This window comes from Cimex lectularius, unplaced genomic scaffold (assembly GCF_000648675.2).
Source record: "Cimex lectularius strain Harlan isolate CLEC.00 unplaced genomic scaffold, Clec_2.1 scaffold279, whole genome shotgun sequence".
Taxonomy (NCBI): domain Eukaryota; kingdom Metazoa; phylum Arthropoda; class Insecta; order Hemiptera; family Cimicidae; genus Cimex; species Cimex lectularius.
In genome coordinates, this window is record NW_019392827.1 from 240,626 (window position 1) to 261,861 (window position 21,236).

General features: G+C 29.9%; 1 protein-coding gene across 1 annotated transcript; it reads left to right on the top strand.

The window, feature by feature from the left end:
* The first annotated feature begins 564 nt into the window (after positions 1-564).
* On the top strand, positions 565-20,821 carry LOC106674103. Its single transcript, XM_024228471.1, has 30 exons — positions 565-837; positions 2,998-3,081; positions 3,143-3,318; positions 3,390-3,502; positions 3,718-3,841; positions 3,900-4,017; positions 4,078-4,214; positions 4,294-4,486; positions 4,574-4,831; positions 4,954-5,069; positions 5,150-5,266; positions 5,331-5,426; positions 5,513-5,632; positions 5,814-5,921; positions 8,012-8,128; positions 8,194-8,298; positions 8,715-8,847; positions 8,918-9,054; positions 9,118-13,546; positions 17,247-17,534; positions 17,624-17,816; positions 17,885-18,037; positions 18,131-18,329; positions 18,389-18,546; positions 18,620-18,905; positions 18,963-19,369; positions 19,450-19,548; positions 19,840-20,016; positions 20,095-20,205; positions 20,280-20,821. The coding sequence occupies exons 2-30, from the start codon at positions 3,014-3,016 to the stop codon at positions 20,382-20,384; spliced, it is 8,841 nt and encodes a 2,946-aa protein (XP_024084239.1). The 5' UTR covers positions 565-837; positions 2,998-3,013; the 3' UTR covers positions 20,385-20,821.
* Positions 20,822-21,236: the final 415 nt, after the last annotated feature.

Here is a 21,236-nt window from a genome sequence, read left to right on the forward strand (position 1 = left end):
ACAAAAAAAATTGATGAATTGTGTCAAGTGAAAACATATTGATTATCCCATCAAGTATTTACATTTTTTAACAGTTATTAAAGTTCTTAAGTATTACTACAATATAATATTTAAATATTTTTATTAATGAGAATTTTAATCACAATTTTTAAGGCAGACTACATAAAATATATTAATATCCAGATGTGTTCTTTATAATATATAAATAGATAAAAGTTAAGTAATACAGTATAAATTTGTCAATGGCCTTTGGTTTTATAATATACCTATATTATCAAATATATTTTACTAGGTATAATTCTTTGATATTAGTGGAAGTAGATAATAGTAATTGATACATTGTTGGATGTTAAAGGCATAACGACATTGTGGTCCGCCTATTCTCGCTGTGTCTGTAGGTGTTTTTCCGCTTTTCATTCGTACCAGCATAGAAGGCGAAAACTAGAAATAATTGTAAAATAACTTGTAAAAAAAAGTGAACATTGCACACAAAAAAATGACGTCATAATTTTACAGAACTCCCCCCCTTCTTAACAGAAGAGCGCCATCCAGTTGAGTTTTCTCGAGTGAGTTACGAACATCTGTTCTACCTGGGTTGAGTTGGTTTTGCACGCTCTTCCATAGTTATACGTTCTGCCTTCTACGTCCTAGATTGTATTTCGGGAGGAAAGTTCGCTCCGCATAAATTCTCACTAGTGGATACCGCACGATATGTGATAAAAAACTGAATTTTCACCGTATTCATACGGTTTCGGTTATAATTCCGTATTATAACAATTGTTTTGAGTAATGACATCTTCAATTCACTTTTCATTGGTCAAAGCCAACTAACAAAAGGTGAGATCCCTGCTTTCCATTCAACTGAGACCCAATTCTCCACAATTTTTATGAAAGCAGAAATACAATTTCGCACACTCTATCGAGCCAATCTAGCGTTTTCTGTATTACGTTAGTCATAAGTCACATCGTTCTATCTCTACCTTCACTATTCGATACTGAATTTGAAATATAAAAAATAATAATTTTGGAGTTTCAAAATAAATATGATCATATACAATGATCAAATTTTCTCTTCTATTCTGTTATATATGTTTTATTATTAAATTATAAAGTTGTTGCTACATATTTGTTCTCATTCCATTGTTTACGTATTGCATCGTTGGAAGTGGACAAGTTCTTTTAAGTTGTAGTTCTTGGCTTAATTTGACAAAGTACTTTAACCGGCCCTTATTCTATGAATAACATCATACTCTTAACACTTATTTGTCACACAACATTGTGAACCCTTGCTTTATCAATTTTATTTTCCCATTATCTCTTTTAAAAAGGCGAGGCTAATAAAGTATTTGTTTTTGTTAAATTCATAGCTGAAGGGAAAGTTGTACTAATTTAACGAAAATTTGAACTAAAATTGTCATTGTGCCAACTGAGCAGAAATATTTACTTTCTAATAGTGTTTTCAAATAATTTATTTTCATTAAAGAAGCTCGAGTTGAATTGGGACTGGAATTCAAAGATGTAATTAAAATAATTTTTTATCTGTTTACATTTTTCCTTGCTGTTTATGCTGTCATCTGGTTTTGGCCAATGCTATAAAGAAAAGCCATATTTTTCCTATTAATTATTTGTTAATTGTTTCATTGAAAGCCTTTAAGAATTTTAATAAAATGTTACAAGATTATTACTCTTGATAAGTGGTTATATTTCTAGTTTGTGTTCTATTGTTCAAATATTATTTCTCGTTGGATTATCATTGGTTTTAAATTTTTATATTTATATTTGTTTGTCTATGAGTTGATGAATGGTTTCCTATAGTTTGATAAAAAAAAGTACCTTCTCTTGTCCTACTTTCACAGAAAGTCCAATGTTCATTGTTGTAATTAGCAATCGACTTGAAATTAAATATTGTGGATGATTTTTACTGTTATATGTTCATTTGTTAACCATAATGAAAAATACAAAAAATAAAAACAAATGTCATCATTATGAGGATTAAATATAAGCTTGGACTTTCTCATTGTCATACGTATGTCATAACATCAACGATCTATAGAATGAACTGATATTATCTTTCAAAAAGTATATCTTAGTCTAATATTACAATTTCTTAATTTGAATACACAGTAAAAAATATAGTAATAAAACATTCTCTGATTATTGAACTCTCTTATTCAATTGTGTATATCTCATTGCTAGGCTTATTTGCTATGAATCACCAAAAATAGTCAAACTTCCTTCTTTAGTATTTCTGCTCATTATTGCCGTTAAATTTATTTTGATTTGATCTGTGGCTATATAAATACAGCTTGTTTTTATTCACCAATTTGATTTTATTCCTAGCGGTTCATCTTGAAGGTATCGTAATAATTATCATTCAATGTTGAACTTTTATTAGGGAGTGTTTTAGTTTTTAGTTGGGATTCTTAGTTTGCGAGGGACCCCTAGACAGATCCCCTTCATGGCTTGATACATAATTTTTAAAACACGTCTATTTAAAGGCAATAAAAAGTAATTCCTGTCGCACTGGAGGATTTAACGTCCAACTACCTGTTAACGAGGGTTCAAACCACCTTACAATACATTTTTCATACTGCTATGAATTAAAAAGGCATAGGCTCTGTTGGGATTCGAACCCAGTACCACTACCATGGCAGACATGAGCCAGACACCCTAAGCACTTGGCCACTGCAATCCCCTTATTTAAAACCAAAATATTTATTGATATATATATTGTATTGGGCCTTAAAGGCTGTTGGACATGTGGCTTATGAATGACGTGACAATCTATAAAAACTGGTCTGCCTCTGAACAAGAATAAGCAGACGATGACTGGAGATGCACAAAATTTTAACTAAACATGTACAAATTATTTAGTTTGAATAATAATAGTAAGTTTATTGTACTTTGATGTTTTTTTCTTTTTAATATTTAGAGTCGAAATAAGCCTGTATTTATGTTAAATAACTGTAGAATTTATTCTAATTGTCTGTTTTACAGTATTTTACTTAACAACATGGTGCTGAAAAGAAGTGACTCTAAGATGGCTAGTGATATGCATAGCCTTCTGGAACATCCTAAGCGGTTAGTGTTTTTCTAATCATGCCTATTTCAATTGTTATGTGATTCGGTTTTATGTTTGTAGCACTAAAGTACATGCCCAACGAAAATTTGCTCAAGGTTCAGGTATGAATAGCCCGATGATGACTCCAGTCAAAGAAAAAGAGAAAACAAAGTCAAATAGTGCAGCCTCACCACCTGATCTATTGCCAGCAAAACGTCCTAAAACAGAAGATTTCTTGACATTCCTTTGCTTTAGAGGTGACTTGAAATAATAGCGAAAGTTATGACTTAATAACAAATCTATATTAATATGCTTGTATGTTAATAAGGTACAAAAGCTCTTCCACCAAGGCTTGATTTTTTTAATACAGCTACAAAATCTGAAAAGACTGACAAAGAAATCTCAACACCTGGGTTATCAAAACGTTCTCCTAATAGTCAGGTTTATAAGTTATACTAAATACACTTTTATATGGTGACATTTTTTAAAATAAATATAAGGAAGGATTGATAAAATAAATTAAAACTAATAGTTACAAACTTGATGAATATCAAATGGTTGATTAGTTCATCAATCCTTCCTTTCACAAGTTACAATAAATTTCTTGGAAATGTACATTTTTTCTGATAGTCAAAAATTAATTGCTTCATTTTTAGGAAAATAAACCAAAGATTAATAAAAATAAAGTTAATAAGTGCAATGCAGAAAGAGTTATAATCAATAAAACACAAGAGAAACGTTTGACTCAACATTCAAGGATAAGAAATCTTAAACAAAAGAGTAAGTTTTAAATTTTTTGTTTTATGAGAATAGAAAAAATAATAATATTTATTTTAAGGTAATACTATGCTGCGATCTCATGCCTTATTAGAAGGAAGACAAAAGAAAATTGCTAACCGAGGTTCAAAAATGCAACTTCCGAGACTTAAAAGAGGACATCAATCCCTTTTGATGAGGTACCATTTCCTTTATTTATTTTATCATATTTAAACTTGATACGTAATTTTTATCTTTAGAATGGGAGCAACCAGAATGAGAAGTGGATTAAGAAGTGATGGGGAACTACCACCAGGTAGCGAGTTGGGTATAAAATCTGATAGGAAGCCGAGGCAGGACATCAGGCCTAATTTGAAGGCAGCCAAAGGAAAACTTAGTAAATTTACTTTCTTATTTTAAAATATATTAGATATATTTGTAGGGATATACTGATTAATTTTATTGCATTTTTCTAGGGAAAGTAAAAGCAAAATTAGAAATAGTAAAGAAAAATAAAAAATGTGAAGATGAACAAGAAACGATGGTGGATTCTGAATGTGCTCATGAAGAAAATGAATCAGAGCAAGAAAATAATCAAGTTATTCGGAAAAAATCACGTCGAAAATCTACAAGGACTAAACAAACAGTTCCTAAGAGTTCTATAAAAAAGTATTACTTGACTTTAAAAAAATTACTCATATTTTATTTGTTTACTGAAATAAATTTGATTAATATATTTTTATTTGATTTTTGTAGTGTAAAAATTAGACCTACTCGAAAGACTAAGGAAGCAGCAACTTTATATATGGAAATGCTAAATAAAGATATGCGTGTTAATGAAGATGAGGATTTTGAAGAATATGGTAGTGATAGTACAATAGAAGGAAAACCTGAAGCTAGCCACACAAAATCAACTTTGAAATTAAATGAACCAACAGGCAAAGGGAAGTGTCAACCTTTGAAAAAATTCCAACTGAATAGAGTCCATCATCCACACAAATCAATTCTTAAAAGGTTATCATTAAATATATATATATATATATATAATTGTTTTCATACTAACTGCTTAACAATGAAAACTTATTTTTGAAGCATTTCATATTATTGCTTAATTTGTAATAGTAATAAACTTATAGACTTGGCGCTACAAAAATAAGAAGCGGATTGAGAAGTGCTGGACATTTGGGATTGGCAGTAAATGATGTTGGTATAAAATCAAAAGTGAAAAAAATGGCAGTCAAAGGCAGAAAAGGTTCTTTAATTTAAATTGTTATGAATTTTCGCTATTTTATTAATAATTGATAATACATTTATTTATTTAAAAAAAAATAGATTTGAACAAATCAAATTTGGACATTTCTTTAAATGATAGCAATAATTTGAAAGAGAGTACCTCTGGTTGTAAACAAGAAAAAAAATCTACAAAGCAAACATCGAAAGCTAAAAATGGTATGTTTATATTTGGAATTAGGTAGAGAAATGAAACATGAATCTTCTTTACTATTGTTATTAGATTTGAAAAAGCATGTTCAGAATTCTGAGAATGAGGAAGAAACCACCACCACGTCTTCCAGTATTGTGAAAATGGATAGAAAATTAAGGCATTCAGGTAAAGCTGAAAAAAAAATTTCATGGTTGTCACACGTTCTCGTTTGATATTATGTCACGGTAATAATTATTTTCATTTAAATTTAGGAACTGAAAAGCTGGAATCTGTAAAGGCTGAGAATGAATCAATTATTCCAGTTAATTCCAAATGTAAAAGTGAATTGAGAGCAAAAATAGCAAAAGAATCTGACGACGTGTCAAAGCAAAGTAATAAACATTATCCATTAAGTTGTCTCCATATTAATTAACATTTTATTTATTGATTATTTAGAGATCATGAGATGCGGTCTAGGTTTTTCTAAACCTACATCACACCAGACCGCTTCTCACGATCTCTAATCATTAATTAATGGTCACTAAATACCACACAATTTATTTATTTTTCTAGATATCAGAAAGCTTAAAAAGACAGAAGGGGTTCAAAAAACTAAACAAGAATTTAAAACTATTAAAAAAGGAAAACAATTAACAAAAATTAAAGCAAAAACCAAGCAAGGTAGTATTATAATTATATCTTAATTTATTTATATTTATATCAAGAAACACGTTAGTTGTTTGAGTCAATAGGGCTATATTACAAAACTGCATAACCACTATTTGACAAAAGAAAAAAAAATGTGATGACCTTTGTTTTTATTTCTGTTCTTTTATCTTCTATGCTCTTTAAGTAAGATGAAACCTGCCACACACTTACCAGAAAAACTGCAGTTTAACTGTAGAGTCTCTCTTCTCCAGTTAGGTTGTTACTATGAAGTTTTTTCCCATCAGATTACAAACACACGATATGGACTTGGCTAAAAATATCAAACATTAACCTACTTCAATGAACTTGCACAATTGTTTATGAATAGATGGAAGTACATATTTAAACATCTTGAAATTTTTCATCGTTTAAGGAGTGAAAAATTAATTTGAAATAAATATTACAGGTGAAAATATGGATTTTAATGAAACTGACAAAAAGAAAATAATTTAAAGTTTACCTTAGTTCAATTAATTATTCTTGTTATCTAAGGTCTTGGTTGAGATGAAAAAGTGTCACGAGTAGGATTCGAACTTGAATACGCTGCTGTAGAACTGCCTCTTTGAAAAATAACAATAAGTGGGAAAATTTGAAAGGTTGTAGGTTGAGATGAAGAGTTGGTGTCCTAGTGGATCAAAATCACGATAGCTCAAGTGGTTAGATTAGCGGGGCATATTGAAATTAAGATTGTGGGTTCAAATCCCACCCATCAAAAACTTTTTCATCTCAACCACGACCCTAGATAAAAAGAACATTAATTGAAATAATTAATATTGTCAATTATGACCACTAAACATATATAGTTACTTATTCAGAAATCGTGAGATGCAGTCTGGTGTGATGTAGGTTTCAGAAAACATTTTCTTTATTGTGCCAACATTTCGATCTTTATTGAGATCATCTTCAAGGCCTGGGATTTACAAACATTGTTTACATTTAACAAATACATGTAGAATGTGGAAAAAGTGAATTTATACAATGCAAAATATATTTTTTATATTCAATCAAAGTATTTCTACTCGCTCAAAGTGTTTGTCTTCTGCGTAATTGTGCCATTCTTGCGTGTCGTGTTGAGAGTGCCAGTGAGATATTGCTGTTTTATGTTTATAAATGTTGGATTTTGAAGGGGTGGGGAAGGAAGTCGGTATAGAAAAGACCTACATCACACCAGACTGCATCTCACGATTTCTGAATAATTATCGATTAACGGTCACTAATCACCACACATATATAGTTACCTTAGTATATGTACCGCCGAAGTGAGTACATGTTATCGTAGTATTGGAAAATACCATAATTTTGCCTTTTTTTACGTTTTTACTCTGCCTCTCCAAATTTTAGAGTCTTTAATTTTTTTTCCTTTCCTGTATGAGCTTTTAATGTTGTTAACTGGTTAATTTTTTTAGGCATTCTTTCAATATATGGTGCAGTATATAAATAATTAATTAAATTTATCATTGAAGTGGTCCAGCCAACTTTTTATTTACAATAGTTTTAGATCCCCCAAATAATTTAATAACTATAACTTAAAATTTGTAGTAAGAAGTAGCCTTACTTTTAATTCAAACATTTAAAAGATTGGAATTAAAAACAGAAAGACAAAGTGATGTTAGAAATCAAAATTTAAAAAAAAAATCTTATTACAGTCGTTTATTTAGCAAGTTCGCTAAGTTCAGGTCCAAACAATGTTCTATTTCAGTTCTGCCCTGGTTGCCTATTTAATCCTGAGATCTTTTACATATGTGCTCCAGTCGGACTGGAGTATGTGTGTGGGTCACAATCTTTTTTTTATACCAAAAAGCCTTATTTTTATAATAATTGCCTACTTTATTTACTCTGTTAATGCATACTTAGAAATGCATTACTCCTTTAATGGGTATCTATAACATGAACATTAGTTTTTATTAAGGGTGATAAGTTGCATACAAATTTTCCCAAAAAATTTTTGTTAACATTTCATCTAAAAGTATTATTGATATATGTTAACAAATTTTGTAAACATAGTAATTTTTAAATATGATTGGAAGGATATTTACTTATTTGCTTCTACCATTGTAATTTAGCTATCAAAAGTGTCAAGCAGCAAGATTTTTCTTCAGATGGTGAAACAGATGAAGTAACTTCTGTCAATGAAAGCAAGAAAAGAAAAGTGTCTAATGCAAATTTAAAGTTGAAACAAGGTATTTATTAATTTTGTTATTTTATTAAAATAAAAACATACTTTTCTAACAATTACACATTTTAGAAGGTAAAAAGGAACCAAAATTGGAAGAAAGTGAATCAGAAAAAGAAAGTGAAACAAAATTAGAAAGAAAAAAGAAAAATACTCCAAAACAAAAAGCAAAAAGTGGTATGTTTTAACATATATAGCTGATTATTAAATATTAACAATTCAGTATTCTATTCTATTAATTATTTATATACATTTTATTTATGTATGTACATTTTCAATGAAAAAGCAATTAACTAGTAAATAATAAAATTATAGGGGGTGTCGGTGGCCGCAACAATTTAGGCATTGACACGGTGCTCATCACTGTAAGGTAAAGGTTCCGGGTTCGAATCCACCGACCCCGCATTCGAAACCGACACAAATGGGCTTTTTTTTTTTTTTTTTTTTTTTTTTCAAAAACACCGACACCCCAGGGGTTGATATAAACTCTGCTGTGCAAACCCTCGTAAAAACATAAATATATATTTTAATAAAACATTCTTATTTCAAATTTATATTGCATTTCTTAAGATCAATATTAATATGTTAATTAGGAAATAAACAAGCACAAAATGCTTCCATGTGTGATGATGATTCTGAGGATGACAATAAGGAACCTAAAATGCCATTTAGGATGTCTACTAGGACTCGTCAACCTACAGGAGCAAAACCACCAAAATCTTTAGAGTAATTCTCAAATCTTAGCGTGTCTAATTTTTAATAATAAGCAACTGTTTTAAGGGATTTTTTGTTTTAGTGTTCAAAAAAGGCCTAGCAGAAAAACAAAGGAAGCTGCTACTTTGTATATGGAAATGTTGACTAAAGATTTGAGAAGTCCTGATGACGAGGATTTTGAAGATTTTGAATTTGAAGAGACTTTTTTAAAAGCCGAAGGTACGTGTACAATAATTTTGTTTTACTTTGACTTCAGTATAAAATATGCGTTTATAATTTTAGAAAAAAAATTGGAAGTAAAGAAAGATAATAATCATAAAGGAGGCAGCAACATCACCATTGAGGATAAACAAACCCAGAAAACTTTGAAAGGAAATTCAGTGAAGAGTAATCTATCCCAGTCTAAATCATCAGATAATTTATTAACACAAGGGAAATTAAATGAAAGAACACTTCGAACCTCAAGAGCTAAGAAAAGCATGGCTGAACTTAGTGATGAAAATTCCAGTAATGATGAAAAGCTTGAGGAACAGATTGATGACAGAAAGTTTAGGAGAGGAAATGTTAAGAAATATGATCAAGAGCAACAGTCAGTCTCAACAGTAGAACCAAAGAAAAAAGTACTACTTAAAAGAGCTGACAATTCAATGGAAAGGGATTCTACCGAAATGGAAATGGGAGAAACTAATGATACTGAAAAAATTGGAAGGACAAAGAAAAGATCAATTAAAAACATTCATTGTAATGAAGATAAAAGTTCAAATTCATTGAAAAAAGGAATTGCTAAATCTGATAAAGCAGTTAATAAGGCTGAAGGAGAGAAAAGTTCAATTAAAGGAAAGGAGGAGAAAAAAGAACTTAACCAACTAAATTCTGAGCCCACATCATTAAATGGTAATCCTACAATCGATATTTCTCATGCTTCAAAAATAAAAAATAAATCTAAAGTTGTTCAACAAAAGAAGCCTTTGGATATTGAAAGTGTTGAGAAAAATGAAGACGGCAAAATAACAGAAACCACAAATTTAGTGTTGGAGCCACTCAAAGTAGAAAGTGAAGAAATTAATAATGGTGTATCTCAAAATTTATTAAATAGTTCACCAATTTGTAAGAAACCTACCCCCAAAATGAGACACATTCAAACAAAAAAGTCTTCTGATAAACTTGAAGAAGTAAACAAAAGATCGAGTAGTGTTAGAGATGTATTTAAAGGACTTCAAAAAGATCAGAAGAATCAGCAAGGGGTTAAACAAAAAATGCAAGATCAAGACTCTGTCTCTAAACTACCCACAGCCAAAAATTTAAAAACAACTAAATTTGTAGATAAATATATATTAGAGAAATCATCTCCAGAAGAAACTGAAAAACAAATTAAAACTAAAAAAATAAACAAAACAAAAGAACAGAAGATAGCATTGGTAGACAAAAAAAGTAAAATAGGCTCTAAAGATTTGGAATTACAAGATGCTGCAATCGCCAATGTTGGGTTTGATAATAATGCAGAATTAAAATTTGAACGTCAAAAACAAGACAAAGAACAGAGAGTAGATCCTGAGGCACAGATATTAGAGTCAGTTGAACCAAACAAATGCCAAAAGGCTAATGATCAAAAACAAGTACTTGGAGAACCAAATAAAACTAATAAAAAAAGTAAGCCTACTATTAAAAAAAATGTGATAAAATTACCAGAATTAGAAGAACATGAAATGGCTGAAGAATTTACAGAAACGGATTCAGATGAGGAACGCAGAAGAAGGCCTAAACGGCCGAAACTTACTGCAAGAGATCCAGATGACAAACCTTATTTTGAAAGTGAATTTGAAGGAAACAGGAGGCTCCCGTTTAAGAGAAGCAATGTTAATTTAAATTTTTCACCCTTAACAAATCAACTAGATAATAATTTCATTAATGAGACAGCAAGGAAAAGAAATAATTCATGTAGCACACTTACGATTAAGCATGAACCAATGAATGCCAAAGGGGATAAATTAGCAATTGATGAACCAGGAACATCAACTCACTGTAATATCATTCCAACAAATCCTGATGACAGTGATGTAATTGAAGCTTTGATATCTTTAAGAAACGAACATATTTTTAAAAAATCTAGTGAACCTCAAAGTGAACACCTTTTAAATGTGAGCCCTAATATTGAAATTAGACAAAATGATGGAATTTTAACTGACCTTAAAGAGTCACACAGTAAAAAGGACTTTTCTGATATTTTTGAAATTAAAGAAAAATGCTCCTTCGAGGAGAGAAAATCTAGTAGTGATTCTATTACAAGTCAGTCAAGTAGTTTTGCAGATTGTAATGTTGGTCTAGAACCATTTGGTGAGAATGATCTCAAAAAAGACATGAAGACAAATCAAATTTGTCTACAGTCCAATTTAGTTGAAACAGGAGATAAAGAAGATACAGCAGCATGTGAAGATACTAAAACGAATGTAGGAAAAGGAAGAAGTTCAAGAAGGAATTCTTTGTCTAATAAAATAGGGAAACATAGAAAAAGCAGGTCAGAATCTACATATGGCATTGATTTGTCAAGTTCTAAAACTGAACAAATAGTTGATCATTCATTTTCATCACAAACCACACAAGAGAACAAGCTTAAAATTGCAAATGTTAAAGCAATTGTCAACGAAATTTCACATGGGGAAATGAGAGGGAGTCAAGTATTTTTAAAGGAAATTGACCTTAACAAAACCAAACCCTTAACCGTGGAAATATTTAATGACATGTCTGATTTAAATAGTGATTCTGAAACCACAAATTTGCTATCTTCAAATTCTAAAAATAAAGACCTTTTTGAAGATATTAAAACTGAGAGTGACGATTCGAAGCAGTCAACGTCAGTTGATTCAAAAATTGAAGGGCAAAGTTTTGTGACAAAATTAAGTGAAAACGAAACAAAATCATTTCATTTTAAGAAAGAAGCAAAAGATGTGCAGTTTCCAAAATCTGAACTTACAAAATCCAAACAGTCGATGAATGAAACTTGGAGACAAGCTTTCAAAAATGCTAAAATTCCTAAAACTGGACAGAGGTCACCAGCTCCCCACAGTGTTGAACCTTTTGTGAGAAAATCATCTTATTTCTTTAAAAATGAAGATGTAAAAAAAACCCAATTAAATATTGCAAAACTACCGAATATTCAATCTTTCAAGAACTTCAGCAAGTTTGGTAATGCTTCTCCAAGCCGCCCATTTCCTGTTGATGTATTTGAGGGTAAAAGTAACGTCTATCTTTCACCAAATAAAGTCTTGAACCCTCGAGAAGATTTTCGTAAAGATAGCCCATCAAAAAGTTCTGTCTCCAGCAGTGAAGAATTAAAAGATATGAAAAAAAATGATAAGACACCTGTCAAATCATTGACTCAGCTTCAGTATGAGAAACGTAGCTCAGAACTTATCAGCAGTTTAAAAGATACACCTCCACCTTTAATAATGGATGCCAACACAATTTATCTACCCAATCTTCAAACTGACTTTAAAGAAAAGAAACAGGAACCTATTGCAAACCAAGATTTACAAAAACCCAAAACTGAAGGAAAACACCTGAATCTCCCTCTTGCTGTGGAACACACTTTAAGAAAAATGTCACCGACTACAGTTAGTAAAAAACCCGTTCCTAATAAAACCTTTAGTGTTGACAGAAAACCATTATTATCATCTTCTCAAGTAACAAAACTTCCTGTACAGGAACAAAATGAAAGCATGCATAATATTAAGCCTGTTTCCATACCTGAAACATCTGGTCGAGCTAGTACAAATATTGATGTCCTACATAAAAAAAAAGTTAACATGTCTACAGAAGAAATAAATCGGTGGATGGATTTTAAAAGTAAAAGTAATTATCATACTATGGGCTGTGGAATCTTTGAAAACAATCACTGTGAGTGTAGTTTCAGAACAAGTAGTGCTAGCATGTTAAATAGTGGTGGTGTGAGTGATTTGATTGTCAAAGAAGAATCCAAAGTTGATCATGGAGTAGTCGAACCACCGATACAACTAAAAGAATTGGATTCTACATCAAAAATGTTTGAAGCTCAAACAATTTCCTCTTGTAAAGTGGATGAGTATAGAGAGAAAATTCTTCTAAAGAAAACAAGTTCTGAAGAGATATCACCATTGAAAACCGTAAAACCAAACAACTCACCAGAAGAGAAATTATTTAAAAGTGATAGGTCAATGACAGAAGAGGAAATGTGTGAATTTGATTTCACATTTGAAAAAACTTCGAATTCTCCAAGAGAATCAGGTTCTGATATGTCATCACCAACCCTTAAAGATGATATTTCTTTGACATTGGAAGATAAATCCGAAGGGATTCAAGTGGAACGAAAATCTATCTTTCAGCAGAGGCGTTCTGGTTCTACTCCAAAGCAACTATCAGTTTCAAAAAGTCCAAGTGCTTTCTCTGCTGATAATGAGCGAAGTGTATATGCTTTTGAACCAGATTTACCCCCACCAACTCTCAATAAACCTTTTAGAAGAAGAGGAAGCAGAGTTAAAAGTAGTGATGATGAATCTCCTTCAAGTTCTTCCATTGCAGTACAAGTTAAGTTAGAAAACGAGGCTGTTCTTGAATCCTCTACACAAACAGAAGAAGTGCTTAAACTTCAGAATGATGACCCGGAACAAAGTAGAATTATGTTACCAGAATTGCTTACCAAAACATCAAATATGATTACTCAAACATCAAGTTCCAGGTAAATACATCAGCATTTCCCATTAAATATTTATTTGCATGTAGTATTTCTTGAACATAAAAGTGCTGATAATTTATAACTCTTCCAAAACATTATCTTATTACATTATATATTCTATAGTTTAGACATTGTTTGTTGAAGTAGATGTAGGTACTTTTTTTCTTTTTTAATTAAATTAAAAAGTAAATTCGGAAAATTAAATTAAAAAGTAATAATATTTCAATTACCTTTTCAAGTCCGTACACATTGGATGTATAGTAGCTGTTAGTCGGAACTACTTTTGTAAATGATGGTTCTACTCCCAGATTTATTGTTTATATTTCAAGCATTAAACACTCATCATCAGATTGAAGGAGTTACAAACCCGTCTCCCAACATGAATTGTAAGAGTGAACACGATTCAATGAAATTTAAATACAACATTACATAGTTTCAAAAAAGGGAGAGAACTAGATTGGTTTGAGAAATTTGAGTTAAATAAATGTAAAATTAAACATGTAGATAAGTGCAAAAGTAATACAATAGATTTTGATTTACTTCCTATTTTAAACATGAATCTAAACAATATTTGACATACCAATTATCATTAATTTAAAATTATTTTTTTACAGTATTTATTAGGATAATAATTAGTTGTGTTGTAATTCACGTTTTTCGCACTTTCAAAATTGAGTGGCATTAAAAACCAGCTTCCCATTGAATTGGCGGGTTCACTCATACAATTCATGTCGAGAGACATGGTTGTAACTCTTTCAACCTGATGAAGAGCGTTTAATGCTTGAAATCAGGATCGTTGTAAACAATAAATCTGTGAGTGCCACTATTTTCAAAAAGTGAATTTTCATACTCACCCCTCCTTCATAATTTCTAATGCTCTAAACTATTCTTGACGTTTCGCCCTGGTGAATTTTTTTCATTTTCCAATTACATATAAACATTCCTGCTCATGATTCAACATGCAATGCAACATTCCGCTTACAAAAACATTATCATTGTGCCATTACTGGAGCTGTATGTGTAATAGCTCATAGGCCTCATTTTGTCAATTGTACGGATTCCTATAATGAAATGTATCCTTTTTTTAGATCAATTCAAGTCAAATAATCCAAATTAAAACTTTGTCTGTAATGGTGTACAAAATTATAGTTAAATAAAAAATTAACCTTGTAATTTTTTAAAGTATTGATTTTTGTTTTTCAAACAAAGTCGTTCCAAAACAATTTATTTTTAATGATTCAGACTTTTTGCTGTCATTTTAGTAAAGTATTATAAAGTTTGAAATACACCTTTTATGAAGTAAAAATAAATAGTTGTTGCAATTTCAATTACTGTGTGATTATATAATCGTCATACTTCTAATAATTTTCATATAAATTATAGGAATGTTTATGTTTTATATGTTATACCAAGATTTGTACCTACTTTGTTTTTAGATATTTCTTCTTTTGTATATATCTTTTTCTACACTTTCCTTAAAATTCTTGCATGTGATAAATGTTAAGCACTTTATTAGAATTTATGTAATGTTATTGTAATTTTTAAAATTTTAATGCACGTGTTTACGGTATTGAATATATGAAAGTATTTTTTGCGTCTTGAAACTAGAAATATATATGTTAACCACTGTGATATTGGTTTAAAAATAAAATGAGCTGTTTATTTTTTATTTGGATTCTTAAATTACATCCTCCATTTTCATAATTTTAGTTTTGTAATTAACTTTAGTAAAATATTTGTTCATTCTGGGATTTTCATATATGGTTTCTATTACCAATGATAAAACCATTTACTGGATTAAAGAAACAATGGATTATAAATAGTAATTTTTTAATGTATATGAAGGATTTTTAATGATTTAATGATCAAGTCATTTTATTAAGTTTCTGTATGACTTAATATGTCTGCCTATTGCCTTAAATTCAGAAGTACTTTTTAATTGAAAGTAAAGTCCATAGTGAGAGAGCGCTAGATATTTTCATCAATTAAGATATAAATCTGTTCTGGATCCATGTTGGTAAGTTATTTCAAAAAATAATTAGAAAGAAACAATTCACACACTGAATTGACTTTTATATTTATGGCAGTTAGCTATGTAATTACATCAGTAACATTTTATACCTTTTCTTTTTAGTTTGAAAAAAAATCTATGAAAATATTTTCATGACATTTGAGTCAAATTGTTTTTGTAAACATTTAATTTAATGCTACAATGTATAATTCAAGAATCTAACAGTTTATTATTCCACTTTCTTTATAAAAAAATATTTGTGTATGGATATTTAAAAATTGACAGAAATAATGTAAAATTAGATAAATACATAAATTAAGTCAAATTAATTTTTCATATAAATTTGAATTAAAATTTTGTTTAATTATATATACATACATGTTATTTTGTTTATGTTGAATTTTTTGTCATGGTATCAAAGTTTATATTATTAATGAATATAATAAATGTTGTATATATTATGTATGTTAAAAAAATTCTCTTCAATGCTTTGTAATATATAAGAAATAGCTTGATTTTAATTGAAGTTGGTTTAATGAATGTAATATTTTATCATAACGTACAGATTTGAAATGGGTGTTTATTCTAATTTTAGAAAAAACAAGCAGTTTTACTAAACTAGTAGTTATTCTATTTATAGAGAGAATTATAAAATTTTAGTAACAAGTATGTTAATAACAAAAATCACTTGTTAATATTTATTGAGTTGTTGTGGTTTATTATCCAAGAACATGTGGCAATTGCCATTAAACATTAAATTTGAATGCAAAAGTAAAGATAGTTCATTAAGATACAAAAAGTAGCAACACTTGAAAAGTGATTGTTTTTAAAACATGCTTGCTTGTATATGGGGTACAAAAAAGATGTTTATGTTTCGCTTTTTTAATTGTTCAGCAGCTTTATCTATTTATTAATTTTCCTTAGGGGCAGATCTCCAATGTTTTTTTAGTATTCAGTAATTTTGGCATTTAAATAGCAATTATTTTATTCATATTCATAGGTTTTAGAAAATGATAAGTTTTTACAAATTTTGTGCTAATAATATAAGCTAGAAAAAAAAATGATTAGTTATGCACTTATACCATTTTGGTCATAGGTGTTATTGATTTAAGACTAATGGAATTTGCAAAAAATAAGTTTAAAATTTTAATTTCTATGTATGGTGATGAACATGCAGTTGACAATCGGCAAGGTCAACTCTAAGGATTTTAGTGTTTATAAAAGGTTTTACGATATAAATAAAGGTAATTGGCTACTTGCCATTGATGTAATAAATAAAATAAAAAGAAAATTGATTGAAAAATGAACCAAAGAACCAATGGTTAATTTCTTAGAAAGAGCAGTATAGTAAATTATTTATTTAAATTGGTTCCACTAGTATTTTTGAGTATCATTTTGTATTGCCCAAATGTGTGGGATGATCTTTTTTATGGCTTATAACGTTAACATTTTAAATCATGCTTTCTAGCTCAACAAAGTTTTGGCTTTACATTGTAACATTAAGTGAATATTACCACTAATAGGCAGGATTAAACCTTCTTAAAAATAAATTAAAAACATTGGATTTTATAAATAAAATTATGTACACAATCCTATTTTTTGTTTCCTAACTTAATATGTTTAAAAATTAAGATTAATTCTTCATACTTTCAAATATATATTTCCATTGCTTATAAACTTAATATTTTTTAGGTCTCCACATTTGTCAGGACAGACTCAAAAACCGGAACAAAAGGTGCGACCTTTGCCATCTACATCTACTTCTATTGCCACTAAACCTTTGGTAGGGAAAGTTCAACCAACTATAAGGGACCCAGAAGCCATCAGAGTTCAATGCAGTGACCCTGGTGCAAACGTCAAACGAGAAAAGGCTAACCAAGGAATTCAATTAAGCTCAAACATAGAAAAATGTACTGAGGAAACCACAGTAAAAGAAGAAATCCAGAAGGATGATAACATTCTACCGACAAGATCCAAAAGGTGTGATTTTAATTTGCTAAATCATTTTTTAAAATTGGGATTTTGGTCTTAATTTATATAAATACTGATGCCTTCTTTTAATGTGATAGCAACAAAAGCCGTGTTTCAAGTGTCAGTGCATCTGAATTTCCAATACCAGGAACTTCACCATGCATGTTAAATGCTCCAATTTTTAGACCGACGGAAAAAGAATTTCAAGACCCTCTCGAGTACATAGAACGGATTACACCATTAGCACAGTCTTTTGGTATATGTAAAATAATCCCACCATCAAATTTCAAGGTTTATTACAATTTATTACATAAAATTAATAATACCTGTATGTTTAACTTTATGTGTTATAACTATAGCCCGAGTGCAAAATCAGTGATGATATGCGATTCACAGCTTATAATCAATATGTGCACAAAATGCTAAATCGCTGGGGGCCAAATGTTAAAGAGATGTCTGCTATTAAAAAATATTTAGCTACACAAAGCATTACATTAAACCAGCTCCCATGGGTGAGTGTTTATATGGCTATGTTAAACTTTTAATATGTCAGGTTTGTCCTAAGAATTTAACAATTGTTTGCATTTCGTTTCATTCTGAAACAGATTGGAGGGATGGAAGTTGATCTTCCAAGATTATATCAAACAGTACAGAATTGCGGAGGTCTTAAAGAAGTAATAGAAAAGAAAAGATGGGCAAAAGTTGCTGACGCTATGAAAATACCAAAATCAGCTCAAGATCGTGTTACCAAGTTAGATGACATATATTGCAAATATCTTTTACCGTATGACACACTCTCTCATGGTAAGTTATTACATTCAACCATTGCTGAACTATTTTCAAATAAAAAAATGATTTTTCAGCTGAGAGAAATAAACTGTTGAATGAGGTTGAAATTGAATGGGAAGCAAGAGAGCGTAGAATTCTAGAAGAGAAAGAAGATGAAAAAGAGGGAAGAGAACCTGATGAGTCTGACAGCGAAGAAAGTGATTCTGATGACAGAGATGAATGTATTACAAAGGTATCACAATTTTTTTTTCAAATACATGTTGTGATTTAAGAATCTTAAACAGATATAGAATATTTATTTTTAGGGCAGGAGCATGGCATTGAACGGATTTTTTCGTATAGCTCGAAACACTATGGCAATGTGGTTCAAAGAATCGAATCCTGGAGCAAAAGAAGTCGAATTTGAATTCTGGAAACATGTCTCTGCTGGAGTATCACATTTGTGTGTTCATTCCGGTTCCATTGATTCAGGGACTTGGGGCTGTGGATTTCCTACAGCAAAAACGAGTTCAACATCGCGTCATCCATGGAATCTCAAAGTTCTTACAAACAACAGTGGTTCCATTCTTAGATCATTAGGCCCTGCTATAGGTAAACAACACACACTTTATAAAGATTTCATGTTTGTTTATTTATTTATTTTTAAAGGTGTGACAGTACCAACTCTGCATGTTGGGATGATTTTCACTGCTTGCTGTTGGTACAGAGATCCACATTCTCTTCCTTGGATAGAATATTTACATACCGGTGCAAGCAAAATTTGGTATGGTGTACCTGATTCGTGGTGTGAAGAGTTGAGAAGTGCTATGAGAAACCTTCTGCCACGATTCTGTCGGGATAAAAAAATCTGGTTGGCATCAGACACAGCGATGGTTCCCCCTGAACTTCTTATTGAACAAGGTGTATCCCTCTGTAGAACAGTGCAGGAACCTGGGCAGTTTATACTTGTTTTTCCAAAAGCTTTTACTTCCACAATTTGTACAGGGTATTTGGTCTCAGAAAGTGTATATTTTGCACAACCTTCTTGGCTTAATACCGCCCGATTAGTTTTTAAGGTATGAAAAATAATTTTTCTTGTAGGAATGTTCCTCTTCAATATAACTTTCATTAATATATGTTTATTTTTGTTATGAAGGATATCCAAGAAAGTTGTGAACCTCCTATTTTTTCTTTGGAAAAACTTTTATTCAATATAGCTTCAGATATTAAGTCGTCAGTTGACGTGTTAAATCAAGTAAGTTTGTTATATGTCTTTTTATACTTTAGATTTTTTAATTCTTAATTTTGTTACAACTTGTTAAGTATTTTATTTTTAACAATGCATTAGTCAATTTAGAAACAATGGAACAACCTATAAACAGAAAACATTCTATAAAAATATTTTATTTTATAAAAAAAACACTTGGATATAAATTAAATGTAGAAAATTGATTTATAATAAATACACAATCTAACTTGCACTTATGACCAGCTTGGCAAATTTTAAACACAAATAACTTATATTAAATAATATTTGTTAAAACAGGTTTTACCGATGATAAATGATTTAAAAGAAACTGAAATAGTAAAACGGAAAGAGTTAGAGTCACTCGGATTGTCTGAAAAAGAGAAATTACCTATTATGAAAGGCCGCAAAAAGAGCCAAGAAGATGCACAGGAATATGAGTGTGAGATTTGCCGTGCAATCCTTTTCTTGTCCCTTGTAAGTAAAAGTAATTCCCTCGTGTAAAAAAAAAATGTTTAAAAGTTGTTAATTGTTTAAAAATTTAATTTGTCGTAGGTAAGTAATTCTCAAGATGACTGTAATTACTGTTTGGCTCATGCGATAGAAATATTGCAGAAGGACAAAAGCTCTCTTAAACATTGTAAACTTATGTATACTTACGATGAGGTAAGGATTTATTTTATTCGCATTAAACTAATCGACAATGATGTAGTAATCTGACTATTAATTATTTTTTATAGGATCAAATGGAAGATTTTATCGAGAAACTAAAAGTTAGGATAGAACAGAAGTACCAAAAGAAGCAAGGAAAAACTAGCAGCTGTAATAAAACAAACCCATCTTAAGTTTTAAATGTACATTGCTGACTGCCAGTTCAAAATTATTGCTTAGCAAATAATTTCCTTAGAAAAAGGATCTTCCATGAATTTGAAACATTTGTAAATAAATCAATACGTAGGTAATTATTTCATGATTAAAATGAATTATTACTTTATTAAAGTATAAATATAATTGTTTATTTTAATATACACAATAAATATATATTTTAACCACTAAAAGGATGTACATTTTGAAACTGTAAATACATAATTAGAATAAAAAATATTTTTGACCCTTATTTTGTATTACTTTCATATGCAAATATTGAATGGATACCATGTAAAGATTAAATGCTTCAAGTGGTGCTTTAACATTTCATTTTGCAGAATTTCTTCAAACTTAAGTTCAATCTTTAAGTTCTTTTCTTCAAGTATACCAATATTATTTTTTTGAACTTGTTAATTTGAAACTAAGGTCATTTCATGAATTCATCATGATTGATATTGTTAGTAAAAAATGTAAAATATAATGTGCATATATTTACTTGCCTTCCACGTAGAACGCTTTACATGTATAGCAGAATGTGCACACAACTAATTTATTTTTTTATATTTAATCATGTAGAAAGTGTCTTTCATTAATAACTGTTATTGAGTAGGATGATTGAGTAAATTATTTGTTAGTTTGGAATTACACAATATGTATTAAGATTGTTTACATTGCAATATTGAGAACAATAATAAAACTGAAAATCTGACCAAATTGTTATAAAAAAAAGCTTTATTTAGGTTGAAAATTGATTTTAAGGTACTGAAAAACAAAATTAGATACATTCCTTAATTAGAATATATTATTTTTAAGCTTTTCTTTATTCAACC